The sequence below is a fragment of the Lepidothrix coronata genome, unplaced genomic scaffold (assembly GCF_001604755.1).
Source record: "Lepidothrix coronata isolate B3197 unplaced genomic scaffold, Lepidothrix_coronata-1.0 Scaffold24, whole genome shotgun sequence".
Lineage (NCBI taxonomy): Eukaryota > Metazoa > Chordata > Aves > Passeriformes > Pipridae > Lepidothrix > Lepidothrix coronata.
Genome location: NW_016690204.1, coordinates 1,366,285 through 1,381,990, shown reverse-complemented (window position 1 = coordinate 1,381,990; position 15,706 = coordinate 1,366,285). Strand labels below are relative to the sequence as shown.

At 45.1% G+C, this 15,706-nt stretch overlaps 2 protein-coding genes across 4 annotated transcripts; one reads left to right on the top strand and one right to left on the bottom strand.

Moving 5' to 3' along the window:
• Positions 1-424: 424 nt before the first annotated feature.
• ALG1 (ALG1, chitobiosyldiphosphodolichol beta-mannosyltransferase) lies at positions 425-9,359 on the top strand. The gene is made up of 11 exons (XM_017808768.1): positions 425-607; positions 1,076-1,224; positions 1,808-1,897; positions 2,519-2,629; positions 3,501-3,622; positions 4,505-4,543; positions 5,108-5,167; positions 5,610-5,720; positions 6,674-6,788; positions 7,492-7,567; positions 7,894-9,359. The coding sequence occupies exons 2-11, from the start codon at positions 1,175-1,177 to the stop codon at positions 8,026-8,028; spliced, it is 909 nt and encodes a 302-aa protein (XP_017664257.1). The 5' UTR covers positions 425-607; positions 1,076-1,174; the 3' UTR covers positions 8,029-9,359.
• EEF2KMT (eukaryotic elongation factor 2 lysine methyltransferase) lies at positions 2,646-15,468 on the bottom strand. 3 transcript variants are annotated; one of them, XR_001873810.1, is made up of 10 exons: positions 15,385-15,468; positions 15,236-15,298; positions 14,548-14,628; positions 14,272-14,373; positions 13,952-14,085; positions 12,443-12,738; positions 11,275-11,424; positions 10,341-10,624; positions 5,932-6,026; positions 2,646-3,401 (listed from the first exon to the last, which is right to left on the bottom strand). XR_001873810.1 is itself a non-coding variant. In XM_017808764.1 (8 exons), exons 1-8 carry the CDS (start codon positions 15,466-15,468, stop codon positions 10,524-10,526), a joined length of 1,011 nt encoding a protein of 336 aa, XP_017664253.1. In that variant the 3' UTR covers positions 10,109-10,523. The 3 variants fall into 3 exon arrangements, 1 of the variants encoding a protein (XP_017664253.1); XR_001873809.1 differs by lacking the exon at positions 2,646-3,401 and having other exon boundaries at positions 5,715-6,026; XM_017808764.1 differs by lacking the exons at positions 2,646-3,401; positions 5,932-6,026 and having other exon boundaries at positions 10,109-10,624.
• Positions 15,469-15,706: the final 238 nt, after the last annotated feature.

Here is a 15,706-nt window from a genome sequence, read left to right as displayed (position 1 = left end):
ACCTCCCCTGGCACAACTTGAGGCTCTTCCCTCTCATCCTGTCCCTTGTTCCCTGGGAGCAGAGCACGACCCCCCCCAGCTCCCCCCTCCTGTCAGGGGGTTGCAGAGCCAGAAGGTCCCCCCTGAGCCTCCTTTTCTCCAGGATGAGCCCCCTCAGCTGCTCCTGCTGCTCCAGCCCCTTCCCCAGCTCCATTCCCTTCCCTGGACACGCTCCAGCCCCTCAAAGTCTTTCCTCTCATGGTCCATCCTGCCCAGATCCCTCAGCAGAGCTTTCCAACCATTAAGCAGATCAACACTCTCACTCAACCTTGTGCCATCTCCAGACTTGCTGAGGGGGTGCTCAATCACTTATGCAGTTCATGGTAAAGATATTAAACGTTTCCATTTTTACAGGATACCTTTATTTTAACCCTTTCTCTGCAGAGCTGTCTGGCTCTGTTTAATGCACACATTTCTGTGGGGAGAGCTGTAATATTCTTACCAGTTTTCCTGTCATTTTGCAGTGGGTCCAAAGCTTTTCCAGTACGTTGTAAAGGTCCTTGTGCAGTCAGTGCAGTTGCTGTATACACTGCTGAGGATAGATCAGCCCTCCTATATTCTTCTTCAGGTATGTTTTGTGGGGGACTAATTTTAATAAAAACAAATAGTGCTACTTCACAAGGCATTTTTAGAGGTCTCAGACATTGTTCTAGTTATTTGAGAGCTGAACTGGCTTCACCAATGGTGTAAACCTATATCAAAGTGGTTTTTTGCCTCCAAACCTTGATTTTCTTGTTAGCGACTCAGGTTTGCTCTTCCTGTTAATTGTTGGGCTTTTAAACTTCATTGGCATGGGCAGTAGTAAAGAATAAATCTCACTAGAAATGTTGCTGTGTTTATTGGAGGGGGATTTTGATCCTGATCCAAGGTGAAATTTGAAGGGCCTACCAATCTTAATAGGTAAATACAAATAGTCTCTGGTCATTAAGCTCCTTTAAAGCGATGTAATTTCAGTAATTGGATTTTTTTCTGGTAGTTGCTTTGTGTTTGTCACTTGACCACGCTCTTGTGCTGTTTCTGGTTTATTTTTGAGCAGAATCCCCCGGGCTTACCCAGTATAGCTGTTGCCTGGGTGGCAGGTCTGTTCTGGAGGAGCAAACTGATAATTGATTGGCACAACTATGGATACACCATAATGAGCCTGAGTCATGGGAGGAACCACCCGCTAGTGCAGATTGCAAAATGGTTTGTACAGTCACTTCTTCAAATTACATACCTGGGTGGGATTCAGAATGGAAACCAGTGGGGAGAATGTAATTGGCAAAGGGCTGTTTGTGAGAGGGATTTCTGGGGTTTGCTGTGCTGAACTGGTTTCTATTTCAGAAAACATGTTTTGAAATTGCCTTTGTTGGACACGTAGGGGGTGGTTTGAAGTAGGCGGGTTGCTTTTATGTGCATATGCAAACTTTGATCTTGTTATTAGAATTTCTCCATAGGTACTGAGTTTTTTATTCTCTAATGCTGCTTTACGCTCCAGCTCTCCCTTAAAAAGCTGCTTCTTGCTGAATCTAATTGGTTGTGTGCAGTTAAAAGCTTTAAAGGCTTTCTAGTGTGGGTGTTGGAGTCCTGCTGTAGCCCTTCTCATAAACTGATATTGCTTCAGCACCAGGAGTCCATCAATAACTGGGAATAATTGGTAATTAAATTTCAGTTTTGGGGGCAGTTGGGTTTTTTTTGGTTTTATTTGGCTTTCGCTTGTCATGGGCACTGGGGGCAGTTAAAGCAATTGCCTGCCTGTGGTTTCTAACTGACTTTTAATTTTTGTCAGGTATGAAAAGCTTTTTGGGCGCTTGTCTGACTATAACTTGTGTGTCACTGATGCAATGAAAGAAGATCTCTGGATGAATTGCAACATAAAGTAAGTCACAAATTACTCTGTGTGTGCAAAGTGAAATGAAAACAGATCCCTGAGGATTCAAGATTCAGGGGGATCCTACAAAAGCAACTCCACTGAAACATTAGCTCTGTTTTGTAATGAGCCAGTGGAGTGTGGGCATTCAGGAGTCTTCATTACCCTTCTTAATTAACACCCAGTTGACTGGGAGGTGGCAGTCCAGGTGTCAGGGAGGTTTGCTGCCAGGCTGCCAGTAGAATGGGAATAATCACTGGGATTTTTAATGATTAGTCTGCCCTGACACCTTTGCATTTGCAGTCAGGGGGCTTTAAGATCAGGGTTGCTCAGGGGCAGTTACAGAGTAAGTTTAAAATTCAGGACAGTGGTGTCTGCAGTTTGTACAGGTGCATTTCACCCCTAGAATAGGCACCATGAAAGGGGCTCTGTTACAGGATTATTGTGTCCACCCTGGTGTATTCCAGCAAACTTCAGGCATACAGACAGATGTAAGAGTCAAAAACCGAATTACTTTGCAGTATTGATTTACTTAATTACTTTCTGCATTCCATGTGCAGCCTGTCACTGAGCCAGGTACATGTTGTTACGTCTGTATCCTGTTTAAGCTATTCCCATGTTTCCTCACAGGGCAGTAACTCTGTATGACAGACCAGCTTCTTACTTTAAGGAAACACCGTTGGACCTCCGGCACCATCTGTACATGAAACTTGCCCAGGACTACGAGCCCTTCCGAGCACGGTAGGTGGGAGTGCAGCTGGGAGCTGGGAGTGCAGCTGTGCTGACAGTCCCTCCCACAGTGCCAGGGAGCTGGGGCACGTGCTGACCACAGGCACTCTGAGCCCCAGAGGCACGGTGGGCTCGGAGCAGCTGGGGCTGTGCAGGTTGGCTCAGGGTCACAGGGAGAGGCCAGATGTGAGATCACTGAACTGTGCTGACACAAGACTTGGTGTGTCAAGTGGAAGTGTTTTGTTTTTAAAGAAGTTGGCACAAGCACCGAGGCAATCTGTGACAGAGTATCTCTGGGGTGGAACTCAGCAGTTGTTTGGTTCAAATGGACCTTAATGACAGTGGTTGGATGCTTCCTTAATGGCACCTCTTCCTTACTGTGAGAGCCTTCAGGGTCTTGGTTTGAGTGTTGCATGTTCCCCTCTGCCCGTGTGCAGGATGTCACCTGTAGCAGATTGGCCAGGGAGTTACTTTACCAAACTAATGCTTGAAAAAGAAGTGAAATCCATAGTGTGTAGAGGGTATTTTTGAAATGCCCACCTCAGAGTGTGTAGGGTCTGAGTTGAATGGAATAAATGTGCTGTTGGCCTCCATGCTCTATGCTGTGAGACAGCTGGAAAGGGAGGCTGGCTGTTTGCTCAGCTTGTTAAGGAAAACACTCTGCTGGAAGATGGAATCGTGTCTGTAGCAGTAGGAAGCAGGAAAAATGGCCTCTCCTGGTCTGGTATTTCTCCATAGCTCTGTACTGGGATGCCTCTGTTTCTAGAGAAGTTGAGCAGCAAATCTGAAACAAAATGTTTGGAAATTCCTGCCACTGAAGCAGTGTTTGCTGCTGCTGTTGGCTGTGTGTGCAGCCCATCCTCAGGAAGTTGTGTCTCCATAGTGCAGAGCCTGTGGATCCCAGTGCTGAGAGATCTGCCTTCACAGAGAGGGATGGCAGGGATGGACGTGTGGTGGAGCCCAGGGGCCGGCCAGCTCTTCTCATCAGCAGCACCAGCTGGACAGGTGGGGAAACACTGCATTTTTCATCTAAAACTAAGGCTGTTTGTACTTCCTCACATCTGAAGTTATGTTTTTCCTTCACTTGCCAGGAAAAAATGGAAGACAAGGTGTATATGATTCAACTAAGTGTTGTATCATACACCACTAAATGTGGTATAACATATAGAATGCTAAAAATCAATGATTTTTTAAAGGTATATTTTAATTATAGAGCTGCAGTCTAGAGGCTCAGCTTTAAGGATGGTTAGAAGAGATTTCCTACTTCTTTTTTTGCTTTCATTCTAGACATACAATCTTGCAGGGTGGCATAAAATAGTTTAAGAAATTAAAATATTTACTCCTTATTGAGCACCCTGGTGTAATGGAAGGTGTCCCTGCCCATGGTAGGGCTTCTGACAAGATGAGGTTTAAGGTCCCTTCCAACCCAAACCAGTCTGTGATTCCAGGATTTCTGATAATGTGTGTTACATAATTATGTCACTTGTTTCCATTTTCTGTTCCCTTCTTCATACAGAGGCAAAAAAATTCCATTGCTAGTAACCAGGGGCAGAATTGGCAGAATTGTCTTTATCTTTGAATTGTCAGGGCAGTTTTTACACTCAATTCTTTAGTTTTAGAAACTAGAAAATTGTAACTTGATAGGTTTGAAGATGTGCAGCATTTGTGAGTGGTTTGTCTGCCATATTGCCAGCAGGGGAAGCAAATAAACAGTGTCTGTGGTTATAGACTTCTATTTATGAAAGCAAATTAGCAGAATTTAATAGGAAAAGCATGGTCTCTACTAAATCATGTTGGTGAGGTGAGTCTGATTGTTGTTATTTAAAGACAGTAATTCATCATAAATGATACAAATATGGATGTCACTAATAAAGCCTTCTCTTTCAGAGGATGAAGACTTCTCTGTCCTTTTAAAAGCTTTAGAAGGTGGGTATGAAGGAATTAATCTCATTTTTCCAAGGGTTGTTTTCTGGACCCTTAAAAAGGGTTTTGCTAAACCCTATTCAGGTGAAAATGCAGCTGTATTTGATTAAGTAGCACTGGTTTAAGAGTAGTAATTGAAATACAGAAGGGCAACATCTGGATTCAGTTGGAGGAGTTGTCAGGGAGAATTAAATCTCTAACTAGCTTCTAAATTGCAGTTTTATTTCTTAAGCTATTACAGATACTCTCCATAGGCATCTGCTAATAGGAAGGAAGGGAATACTTTGTCTTATTTTGTAGGCTTTGCAGCTGGCAATTGTAAATTGATCTATTGAAGCAGCTGATTGTGGGGCAGTTGAACAAATGCTTGCTGCATAAACAGAGCACGATTTATTTCTGTCCAAGTTTGTAAATTTTAACATTGCTGAATTTACTACTGTTTTACTAAGTACATGCCTGTAAAGAAATTACTTGCAGTAGGAAGCTAAATAATTAATACACTGTGACCACTGTTAAAGCACCCATCTGTGTATTTGTGGCCTCCAAGCAGTGTTTTATCTTCTCCAGACTACGAGAGGTTTGTTGATGAGGGAGCCAAGCTTCCAGCTCTGGTGTGTGTGATAACAGGTAAGGGGCTGTTTGTGTTGCAATTCTTTCAGTGCTGATACAGAACATTCATTTTCAATTTTGTTCTGTGCTGACTCTTCTGATGGTGAGAAGAGACTGTTGTCTTTAGGTCTGGTTATAAGAATGGTAATTTATAGTTGAATTTATAGTTGAACTCACACGATGTAATCATGGCACATTTTCAGAGGAGAAGCTCCTGACCTCCCTCTCTACTCCCTGTCCCTACTACAGTTCTGCACTACTCCATGTTCAGAACAGTGTAAACTCTAGGTACACATCACTTTGAGAGGGAGTTGGATATTTATGTGTCTTTTGGAGGATCATGTGTGGTGTCCTTTTGGACGTACCTGATGCAACAGGAGCTCGGCAGCTCACAGACCACACTATTGTCAGTCAGCTTGATGAAAAACTACTAAATGTTTTTCTTTTCTGTTTTAAACAGGTAAAGGACCTCTAAAAGACTACTACAATGGACTGATACAGAAACTGCACTTTAAACATATCCAGATCTGTACACCGTGGCTGGAAGCTGAGGATTACCCTCTTTTGCTTGGTAAGCAGTGGGTGATGAAACAGGCTGGAGAATGTGTGAAAAACAACTTGGCACAGGGGCAGAGAACTGATACAGACTGTGCACAGAACCTGGTAGAACATAGCAATGAGTGCTTGGTTAGTGACAGGGGACTCGTGGCTTTGACTCATTCCAGCAAAAATGTTGAATTTCTCTGGCTATTTGCTGTTATCCCAAAAAGTTGGCTTGGTACCTGTTGCTGTTTTAGCCTGTTCTTTGCACTCTTTGTTTCTTCTGTGCTGAAATACAGCTGCCTGTGCACGTTCCAGCTTATTTTCAGGGTCGCTCCTGTAAATGAAATCAAAAAAGCTTTTCACTAAGCAACCAAAAGTAGCTGAAATTTTTAATTAACTTGTCATTGGAATGTTATTCCCTCAGCATGTTCATTGTAACAGCATAAAGTGGGGGTAATAAAGTAGTAAAACACATGTTTAACTTGATCTCCATTCTGCAGGATTAGAGCCTGACAATTTATATGGCTTTAAAACACTGTGTTTATTTGGTCCTTTTCAAATAATGAACATAATGGCTATAAAATCACGCTGTAATTTCTCTATTTTGAGATGACTTGAACTGGGAGAGGTCACCAGTGAGCCAAGCAGCATATCCTGTCTGGTTTGTGCTGGAGTTTTCCTTCACTTATCCATTCTTAGCAGATTAAGAGGTAGAAAGGCTGTTTTAAGATGCATGAAACTTTAAAATCCCCTTTAATTTAATATGCACTGACTTATTATGTTTCTAAAACCTGACTAATTTTAGTCACAAAACATATTGTGCTTTTTTTTTCCCCCTGAGTGCTTGAAACAGAGTCAGTCTGGGTGGTTGGAGGGGGCTCGGGTTTACCCTGCACCACCAAAGCAGCACAGAAATAAAGGTTTGCAGCAGGACAGAGGAGCTGCTCTCAGAGAATTCAGAGTGTTTTGTTTGCTTTTCAGGCTCAGCAGACCTGGGGGTGTGTCTCCATAAATCATCCAGTGGTTTGGATTTACCCATGAAGGTGGTGGATATGTTTGGCTGCTGTTTACCTGTGTGTGCAATATATTTTGAATGGTAAGACCTTGTTCTGTTACAGATCAAGTGATTCACATTAAAAATACTCTTCCAAAGCACGAGTTCAGCAGCTACTGCAGGAGTCAAATGAGATTGCTGTATTATGCCATTTTTTTAAATTCAGTAAGTTAGAAATCAAGGTTGTTATAAATTTTTAAGAATGACACTAGTTTCTCCAAAGGTCAGAGCATGTCATGCAACCACTTGCCTTAAAAAATCCCTGTTATCCTTTGTTTCCAAATATTTAATTTTAAAAAAGCTTCCTTCCGTTCAGTGAAGGGGTGAGTGTATGCATAGGCAGTCTTGGAATTCATGGTCCTTTGGGAAAACAGTAGCTTTATAAAGGAAGGTAACTTCTCTGTGAAGATTTCATGATGGATCATGGAAAAATTTTCGTTGTGGGTTAGTTTTGAAGTAGATTATTGCCCTGATTTTTCATGTATGTCCAGTTGAGTGGCACAGAGTGAGGGCCCTTTGGTACAGTCGTGGTAGATTTAGTCTGACATAGAAAGGAGAAACAGTCTTTAAATTAGAAGATTTTAAACTGCCTTCTCCATCCCGTTATGTCAGGTGTGGGGCTCGTATCAGTGATAATGTTACAGATATCCTGGGGTGGCCCCTTTGGCTGTCACTGTACAACATTTTAAATGTCCCACTTGCTGCTTTTTGTCTCATTATTTCCTTCTGTGACTTCTTTTCACAGTTTACATGAACTTGTGAAACACAACGAAAATGGTCTGATATTCAGGGACTCGAGTGAACTCGCAGAACAACTGAAGGTAAAGGCTTTGACTCATTTCTGCCCCCCAGGTGTGACCCCAAAGGTGCCACCACGTGGGCACCCTTTCACAGCTGACTGTCTGTGTATTTTGCTTTCTCAGAAGGCACTGCTTGGCCTGGTGAACATCATTTGCCTCTCTTGTGTTTAAATGTGAATCTGAAGCTGGCAAAAGCACTGAAAATGTTGTCATTGTTCTGTTTCTGGGGCCAGACCCCAGAACAGTCTCACTGCAGCTTTGTAGTGGAGGGTTAATGCTGGGGAGGCTGCAATGAGCCTGAAATGGAACATGATGCTATCTTTGTGGTTTTGCCCTTTATATCACAGATGCTTTTCTCGGAATTTCCGGCCCTGGAAGGCAAACTCCACAGCTTCAGACAGAACCTCCGGGCGGCCCAGGAGCTGCGCTGGGACGAGAGCTGGGACCAGACTGTGCTGCCCTTGCTGGGGCACAGGGAATGACTGGGGGAAGGAGGGTGGCAAAGCTGATACATTCCTGGACTGCAGAGATTCGATAAACAGTAAAGAAACCCTTTGTATTGCCTACAGTTGCAGTTTTTAACTACTTCATCTTGGAACACATGTCTGCACACTCCTCTTCCTTTCCAATTCAAGCTTCCTGTGCAAGAGCAGAGCTGAAGGTGCAGCTGGAGCCGTTTGCTGCGGGTCCACCTGTGCTGCTCAAAGGTCACTTTTTGGTGAAGATACTTGAATACAGATAGAAACTATTACCACTTTTACCTGCTGTACACTCAGCACCTTAGTAGGTGATCTGGGTGTGGGTTTTTTGCGAAGTGGGAAATGCCTTTTATTTGAACTGTTTTATTTCAACTGGTCAAAGGTTGGACTCGATGATCTTGGTCTTTTCCAATCAAAATTATCCTGAAATTTAACTGAGGGTACATGGGGGTTTTGTTTACTCAACCAGTTAATGTTGCCTAGTCTTCCCTAGACACACACTGAATATCCTCTTGTAGGATTTTATTGAGACAGACCCGTTTTGTTTCCAAGTTGTTTTCCTTTTCACAGTGTGTGCAGGAATGTGGAAGTGCAGCTGCTGGGGTGTGACAGCTTTACTGGGTACTTAGAGGAAAACAGACCTTGCAGTGAGTGCTCCCCTTGCAGTCTGAAGTGAATGTGCCCATTCACCTTGAGAAAGAACATCAAATTCATCTCTTTTTGAACAGATGAATAGAACAGGGAAAAATAACCCCCAAATATACGTGTAATGTAATCAAAGGCACTTCACTTTGTGAGTGCTCACTCAGGTGCACCCTTCAGCTTTTTATTGTTAAGATCAGTATATGCAGACTGAATGGTTCCAAGTTTTTTTCATCACCTTTTTGGCTATAAAATAGATGTCAGTCATTTAAGGAGCAGAAGTGCTTGGTTTTATCATGTGGTTACTGCTCCTCAAAGCTCCCAGTTCAGGGGTGGGAGGTGGTGACAGTGGGTTCTGCACCAGCATTTTTAAACCCTCTGACTGAGTAATCATCGAAAATCTGCTTTTTTCAGAAGGAAGAAGGTGAAAATAAAAGAGTCAAGTTGCTTTACTGCAGGAGTTTGGCAAAACCTCCAGCTTCTTGACTGAAGGATGGTTCATAAAGATTTATTTGCCAATATTTTAATGTATCTTTCCTACTGTTTTCAGTCAAAATCCTGTCTGGGGGTTTTGCTGTTCCCCTTTAGCCAATCCTGTGCATGTGGAGATAAATTAGGTACTTCTCTAATTAAACAGTAATGCCAAAAGCTTCAGAGAGGTTTCATCTTCCTATAATAAAAATTGTAGATGTAAAATGAGCCATCTGTACAGAACCTTTGAGTGACTTGAATTTTGTGTAAGGGAGCTCCTGTCTGGGCTGCCAGTTTGCATTTCCTCTAGAAATAATACCTTTGAGTTCTTCCTTTTTGGGGACAGGGAGCTAAAACCTGGGCTGGGGTAACTTCTGCTTAATCCCAGCAGTTGTGGCTTCTTTCAGCTTGAAGAATTAAGATGATTCTTCAGGTTTCAAGTTACCTACCACCCATTTTCTCTCCATTGCTAAGGAAGGAGGAGGCTGAAGTATTTGTTCATTTTCCTGTAAGTAGCTTTTAAAACAAGATAGAGAAAAAGAAAGTCTAAAGAGGAGAATGAGCAGCATTTGATCTTCTGCTTCAGGACCAAGAGGAGAATGATGAATGGACACTGGAAAGTTTCTGAGCAGGTGAGCTCAGTGTTTCCTCCTTGCAGGATCCCTGGAGCATTGCTGTGGAGTATGATTCCTTTTTTATTTCCTGGCCAACCTGACAGGAAGGTCCCAGCAGCCAGTAGTGAAAGTGGCAGCTCTTAAGTGAGAGGAATGTACCTCAGTTGTGATTTTTGTCATCACTGCAGGGTAGAGATGCCCCTGATTTCCAGCAGAGCCTGACCCCTGCTCTTACAGCAGTGTGTGAGCCTGGGACATCCCACAGCTCTGCAGGTATTAGTCACTGCTCGTTTACTGGTTCATTTTTAAGACTGACCAGACTGCCAGTATATACAGACAAGTATAAAAAAACCAGAGTAGACAATTACAGCTGATTTTAATATTTAAAAATATTTTTTACTCTGAACCATTGTCTTGCTCCCTTGTCCATGGGAGATCCTGATCCCGTGATCCTGCAGGTTTGCCTCCAGTGTTAACAAACCAAAACACAGTTAAAAAAATACACTTGAATTCTGCTGTCTTCTACAGAATTAAAGTGCAGCATGATTAGGGCTTAATTTTTTTTTGTATTGTTTGAGGTTCACTCACTTTTCAGGGGCAACAGCTTCTTTGCAGACATGCTGGAAATTACAGGAAGAGACAACTCAATTGACAACAGCCCGTGTGTACAGTCCAGCACCTCTGGTGTGTGCTTCCAGAACTCAGGATAATCTTGTTGCAAGGATGACACAGCTCCTGTTGGTCTCAAAATTCCAATTCTATTTGCCAAGCCTATATAAATAGCTGGAGAATAGTTACATTTGGCTGCACATCATAGAGAAAATTACTGTTGCCATGGGCTGGAATAATCTGCCACCTGATCCCGACTTTATCTGTGAAGAGAAACACTGGGAATCATATTTAGGCTTAATAAAATGAAGAGCACAAGTTGCATGACAAGTTCTGTAGGAAGAGATCTTTACCATGCTGTGAAAGAAAGCTACAGGCAAATGCTTTGAGTGTTTTTAAAAGATACCAGTAATGCCTCTCTCAGCATCATTTTGTGAATTCACCAGTTGCTGAGCAGATGACAGACTGCAAAAGATAGGCTTTAGAAGAGTACATGAAGAGAAATCCCATTTTTTTTAATCTCTAGTTGGTTTTTTAACCCTCAAAGAACTGGTAAGATAAGGTGAAGGGTTTAGGCTGCATCTCTGTTATTTATCACTGTGACAGAGCAGCACAGATGGTTTCCCTCCTTTAAGCTTAACCCTGTTTAGTTTCCTCCCTTTTGAGCCCACCACACTTGCAATTCATCCCTTACAGATGTGAGCTGTGATAGCCAGGATGTACCTAAAGGTAAGTTCCAATCTCCCGATCAAATCCATGAGGAAAAGCTACTGCTCTTAAATCCAGCTCTAGGATAACAATCTCACTACTGGACAATGCTCCTCTCCAAAAAATGCTGCTGTTCATCTCTGCCACAGAATAAGTGATGGGGAAAGAGGCAAAATATTGAACACCTGATGAAAGAGGCCCCTACCCAGTTCAGCCTGGAACAGGTGATACGTGTCTGGGTTACGGAGTGTGAAGGCAATGAAGACCTCGGGAGCTTTTCTGTCTGCTCTGCAGGTGGAGAGTTTCTGTAGCATCCCAATGAGGGCTAAAATTATCTCTGGATCATACACCACATCTGAAAAAAAAAGAGGGAAACATACAATATTTATTGAGGATTGAGCAAAAAGCAGAATGAGAACTGCAAACCAAAAATATAAAATATTCACAGTGCAGGAGAATATGGGTTTTTTATTCATGGGTTAAAAATTCCCAAGGAGAGATATTCAGAAATGCCTCTGTTTTATGTGCTATGCCCTCATCCCTACTATCACTCCAAAATCACTAAAAATCCGTGCTCCTTTTTGTAAATGGATTGTCAGATATTTTATTTAGGCCCATCCTAAGGGAGACAGCAGGAACACTGAGTGTTGGTGCTGTTGCCACTGCCCTTGGCAAAACAAACCTGCCTTATTAAAAATGGGTGGTTTAGAGGCTGATGGCAGAGGACTTGCAGCAATTTGAATCCTGAGTCATTTCCTGGAGAGCAGAAATAGTGATGGGAGGTGAGAGTGAGCACCAAGGGGTACGAAATGCTGATCCCCAGAGGATGCTGTGTGGAAGTGTTGAGGTGTCTGTACCACTGACAGACACAGCACTTACTTGTGATCCAACATAGTCAGGGCACGTCCTGCAGTAATGAGTGACAGCAAAGAGTAGACAGATCTAAATCTCCTTTAGTTCTTGTCTTCAGAGTCCAGCCTGGGCTGGTTTGGGCACTGAACAGTTGTTGTTGGCATTGGGTAACACGCAGTGGCTTCATCTTACAGAATTCACATTCACACCTTGTGATACCTTGGATGACAAAGTCATTTGCTCACCTGGACTCTCAGGTAATTTTTGCTTTGCAAAGCTCCAAATCAGGGAGTAAAACCCTGTAGCTACAGCTGAGACATTTTACTATCACTCGATTTTCCAAGATTTTCTATAAACCCTCCAGATTTATATATGGGCAAGTCCAAAAAAGGGCTGTAGTTGTTTTTTTGGGGCTTTTTTATGCTGTCATCCCTCGAGAGCCTGCCAGGGCTCTGAGTTCTGCACCCCTGTCCCTCCACTCTGCTCCCTCCTGCAGGGTCCCCCCCGGGGGGGTGACGAACCTGCTGCGATGACAATGTCAGGCTGGAGACCCACCAGCTGTTCCTCTGTCACTGAGCCCCAGTCGAGTTCTGCAACCATCAGTTTGGGGGTTTGGCAGTTCTTTGCTTCCACCTCGTGCCCTTGGGGCTCTGTTTGGATACACCAGGTCACCTCGAAGCCATTGAGACGGATGTTCTCTCCCAGCTGTCTGAGAACACAGGGGTGGCAGTCACTAAATATGTATGTCTTGGGTTGGCAGGTCCTACAGATGGCAATTCCAGTGAAGCCAATCCCACTTCCTAATTCCAAGACTGTCCTGAGGGAAAACAGAGTAAAAGAAGTACTATTAGGGCTCTACATTAAGTTGGAAATCAAAATACTGCAAATAAAATTAGAGGTAAAATGAGCTGCAGATAATTTCAATAATTTTTGAGTAAACCATTCACAATCTAACCTTTATCTCAAACAACTGGAGAGCTGGGAAATGCTGAGGGTCAGCATAAATTAATTACCTGAAATGCTGCTTTTGCATATGGTACAAAGCATTCCCAGCGTGGGGATGAGAGACATTCCCACCTGGTTTTAGCCATCTGCATCTGCCTCCCCCTGAACTGGCTCTTTTCATAGTCAGGGCAGAGAAAGAGACACTGAGCAGCACAGTTGCTCTGGGAGTCAGTATTTTAAATTATCTTTCCTCAAAAGTGCTTGTTCCTCTCGCCTGTTTATAAATAAAGCCCAGACGGTGTGACCAGACCTGCACACGGATCCTCTAACACCAGTGAGATGGATCCCAGCAAGGAGTGAAGTGCATCAGTTAAATTACTGAAAACTGAACAGCTGAATTTCAAAACAAGTCAGGCTGCACAGTGCCAGGGTTTTGATCTTAACCCCTGTCCTGACAGAACTACAAGGTCCTGAGTTACAGCTTGACTTGCAGAACACACAAGAGCAGCAGTTACCCAGCAGCAAAAGGGTGTGATTTCACTTATTTTGGGTGTATATATTGCCTATAATTAAATATTACTATTATAAATATTGTCTATTATTAAACTACAGTTTCGTAGCTCACAGTAACAGGGGGCTGGAGCCCCTCTGCTCTGGAGCCAGGCTGGGAGAGCTGGGGGGTTCACCTGGAGAAGAGAAGGCTCCAGGGAGACCTGAGAGACCCTTGCAGGGCCTAAAGGGGCTCCAGGAGAGCTGGAGAGGGACCTGGGACAAGGGATGGAGGGACAGGCCAAGGGGGAATGGCTTCCCACTGCCAGAGGGCAGGGTTAGATGGGATATTGGGAAGAAATTCTCCCCTGTGAGGCCCTGGCACAGGTTGCCCAGAGAAGCTGTGGCTGCCCCTGGATCCCTGGAAGTGTCCAAGGCCGGGCTGGACGGGGCTTGGAGCAACCTGGGCTGGTGGAAGGTGTCCCTGCCCGTGGCAGAAGAACAGAATGAGACAATTTTTAAGGTCCCTTCCACCCCAAACCGTGCCATGATTCTGTATGGATTTTTCCCCCTTTCCACCCATGCTGTGCCATTACCTGGCCCTGAACACCTCGGGGTTCCCCCCTGCCCACCCGGCGAGGTGCAGAGCAGCCTCCCATGTGACGAGCCCCGTGGTGCCCCCAGAAATCATGGCTGTGCTCTCAGAAAGGGTCACACAGTCTCCTGTGGGCTGGAGGACACACAAGAAGGCAAAGATGGATCAGCACAGACAACAGGTTTGCACTTCACAATCAATATTGGCACCTGGGAAGAGGCAAGAAGCACTCCAGGCTTCTGAAGGGTTATTTTTAAAGCCAATTATTGCTTAGTTCAGATTACTAAATGTGATTCAGAACAGTGCAGCATTAATGCTTACCAGTAAGTAGTTTTTGTAACACTGAGTAGATTCTTCTTCTTTTAAAACATCTGCCAGTGTATCATACAGTTCATCCAGGGGTTCAGCTGCTGTGGACTCGTGCTGTGGGAAGAACAGGGCACCTCTGGGGGTCACATTGTCAAGAAAACAAAAAACACTTGCACATTAAGTCCCCTTTAATACATTGTTGGCCCTAATATTTACACTGACTGTTGTGGTTTGTTATTACATGGGATATTTTCAGGGGGAAAAGGAAGAGTGAAAAGCAAGCAGTACCTTTTTGATGAGCTCAGTCAGAAAGCACCTCCTGTACTTTGTTGAGGGGGGATATTTCACACACAGAGGGTGGAGGATGGTCTGAAACAGGAACAGCCACGGGAACCAGTTACCAGGGAGGGGTTAGGAAAGGCACTGAGGGCCAGAGAAGGACCATTAATTGGCCCTGGGTGCCATGAAATGCATTGGGATTTAGTCTGTACAAGTGATGCTGAGCCAGAAATTGAAATTCGATGATTTCTGATTGGTTTGTGAGTTTACAGATCTGGGGCAGCAGATTTCTTACCTTTTGCGGCAGCAAAAATCTTCCCTTTCAGAGTAAAGAGCAAAACTGAATGGGAATAGTCCAGTTTGCTCCCCTCCTTCTTTTGCTTTTCTCTTCCCTCTTTCCTTTTCGGCTTGCTGCCTAATTTGCTTTTTCCCCATCCCCAGGGACAGTTTAGGGACCAGCATTCCCTGTATCCCGGAGCATCCAGGACCAGCTGGGCAGACTCCCCTGTGCCATGCACCACATCAGCGCTCGGGCACGCGGGTCTCAATTTCGATCCAAGAACAGCCAAACAAGCGGCGGGGAAGGAAACCCGCAGTTCTGCGGGGCCCAGCGAAGCGCTGCGGGCCCGGATCGCTGCATTTACGAGCGACTCCGGCGGCTCTGGGCACACGCGGTGGCAGCCGGGGGTGTCCCCACCTGGTGCAGGATATCCCGGAGCAGGGGCGAGTCCGGCGCAGCCCGCAGGTTTTGTTCCAGCTCCTAAATCGGGATAAATAAATAAACAAACCAGCAAAGCAGCGCTGCCGCGTCCCCCCCCCCCGCCCGCCCGGTCCTCCCCCCGGTACCGGCCAGGGCAGCGACCGGAGCGGCCGCGCCGCCAGGAACCGCCGCTGGAAGCGGAGCCGCAGCCCCGGCTCGGGCCCGGCCATGGCCCCGGCGGCGCAGAGCCGTGTAGAGCCGGGCAGTGCCGTGCAGGGCCGGGCAGTGCCGTGCAGGGCCGGGCAGAGCCGGGCAGGGCCGTGTAGAGCCGGGCAGTGCCGTGCAGGGCCGGGCAGGGCCGTGCAGGGCCGGGCAGAGCCGGGCAGGGCCGTGTAGAGCCGGGCAGTGCCGTGCAGGGCCGTGCAGGGCCGGGCAGGGCCGTGCAGGGCCGGGCAGGGCCGGGCAGGG

Excerpts from the sequence above, each read along its gene's own strand:
- EEF2KMT (XM_017808764.1), bottom strand. The coding sequence starts at position 15,468 with ATGGCCGGGCCCGAGCCGGGGCTGCGGCTCCGCTTCCAGCGGCGGTTC. Across the intron at positions 14,629-15,235 it reads TCCGGGATATCCTGCACCAG|ACCATCCTCCACCCTCTGTG; the intron begins GTGGGGACACCC and ends TTCCTGTTTCAG. Across the intron at positions 14,086-14,271 it reads GTTACAAAAACTACTTACTG|CCCACAGGAGACTGTGTGAC; the intron begins GTAAGCATTAAT and ends TGTGTCCTCCAG.
- ALG1 (XM_017808768.1), top strand. The coding sequence starts at position 1,175 with ATGAGCCTGAGTCATGGGAGGAACCACCCGCTAGTGCAGATTGCAAAA. Across the intron at positions 1,225-1,807 it reads CTAGTGCAGATTGCAAAATG|GTATGAAAAGCTTTTTGGGC; the intron begins GTTTGTACAGTC and ends AATTTTTGTCAG. Across the intron at positions 5,168-5,609 it reads TCTGGTGTGTGTGATAACAG|GTAAAGGACCTCTAAAAGAC; the intron begins GTAAGGGGCTGT and ends TGTTTTAAACAG.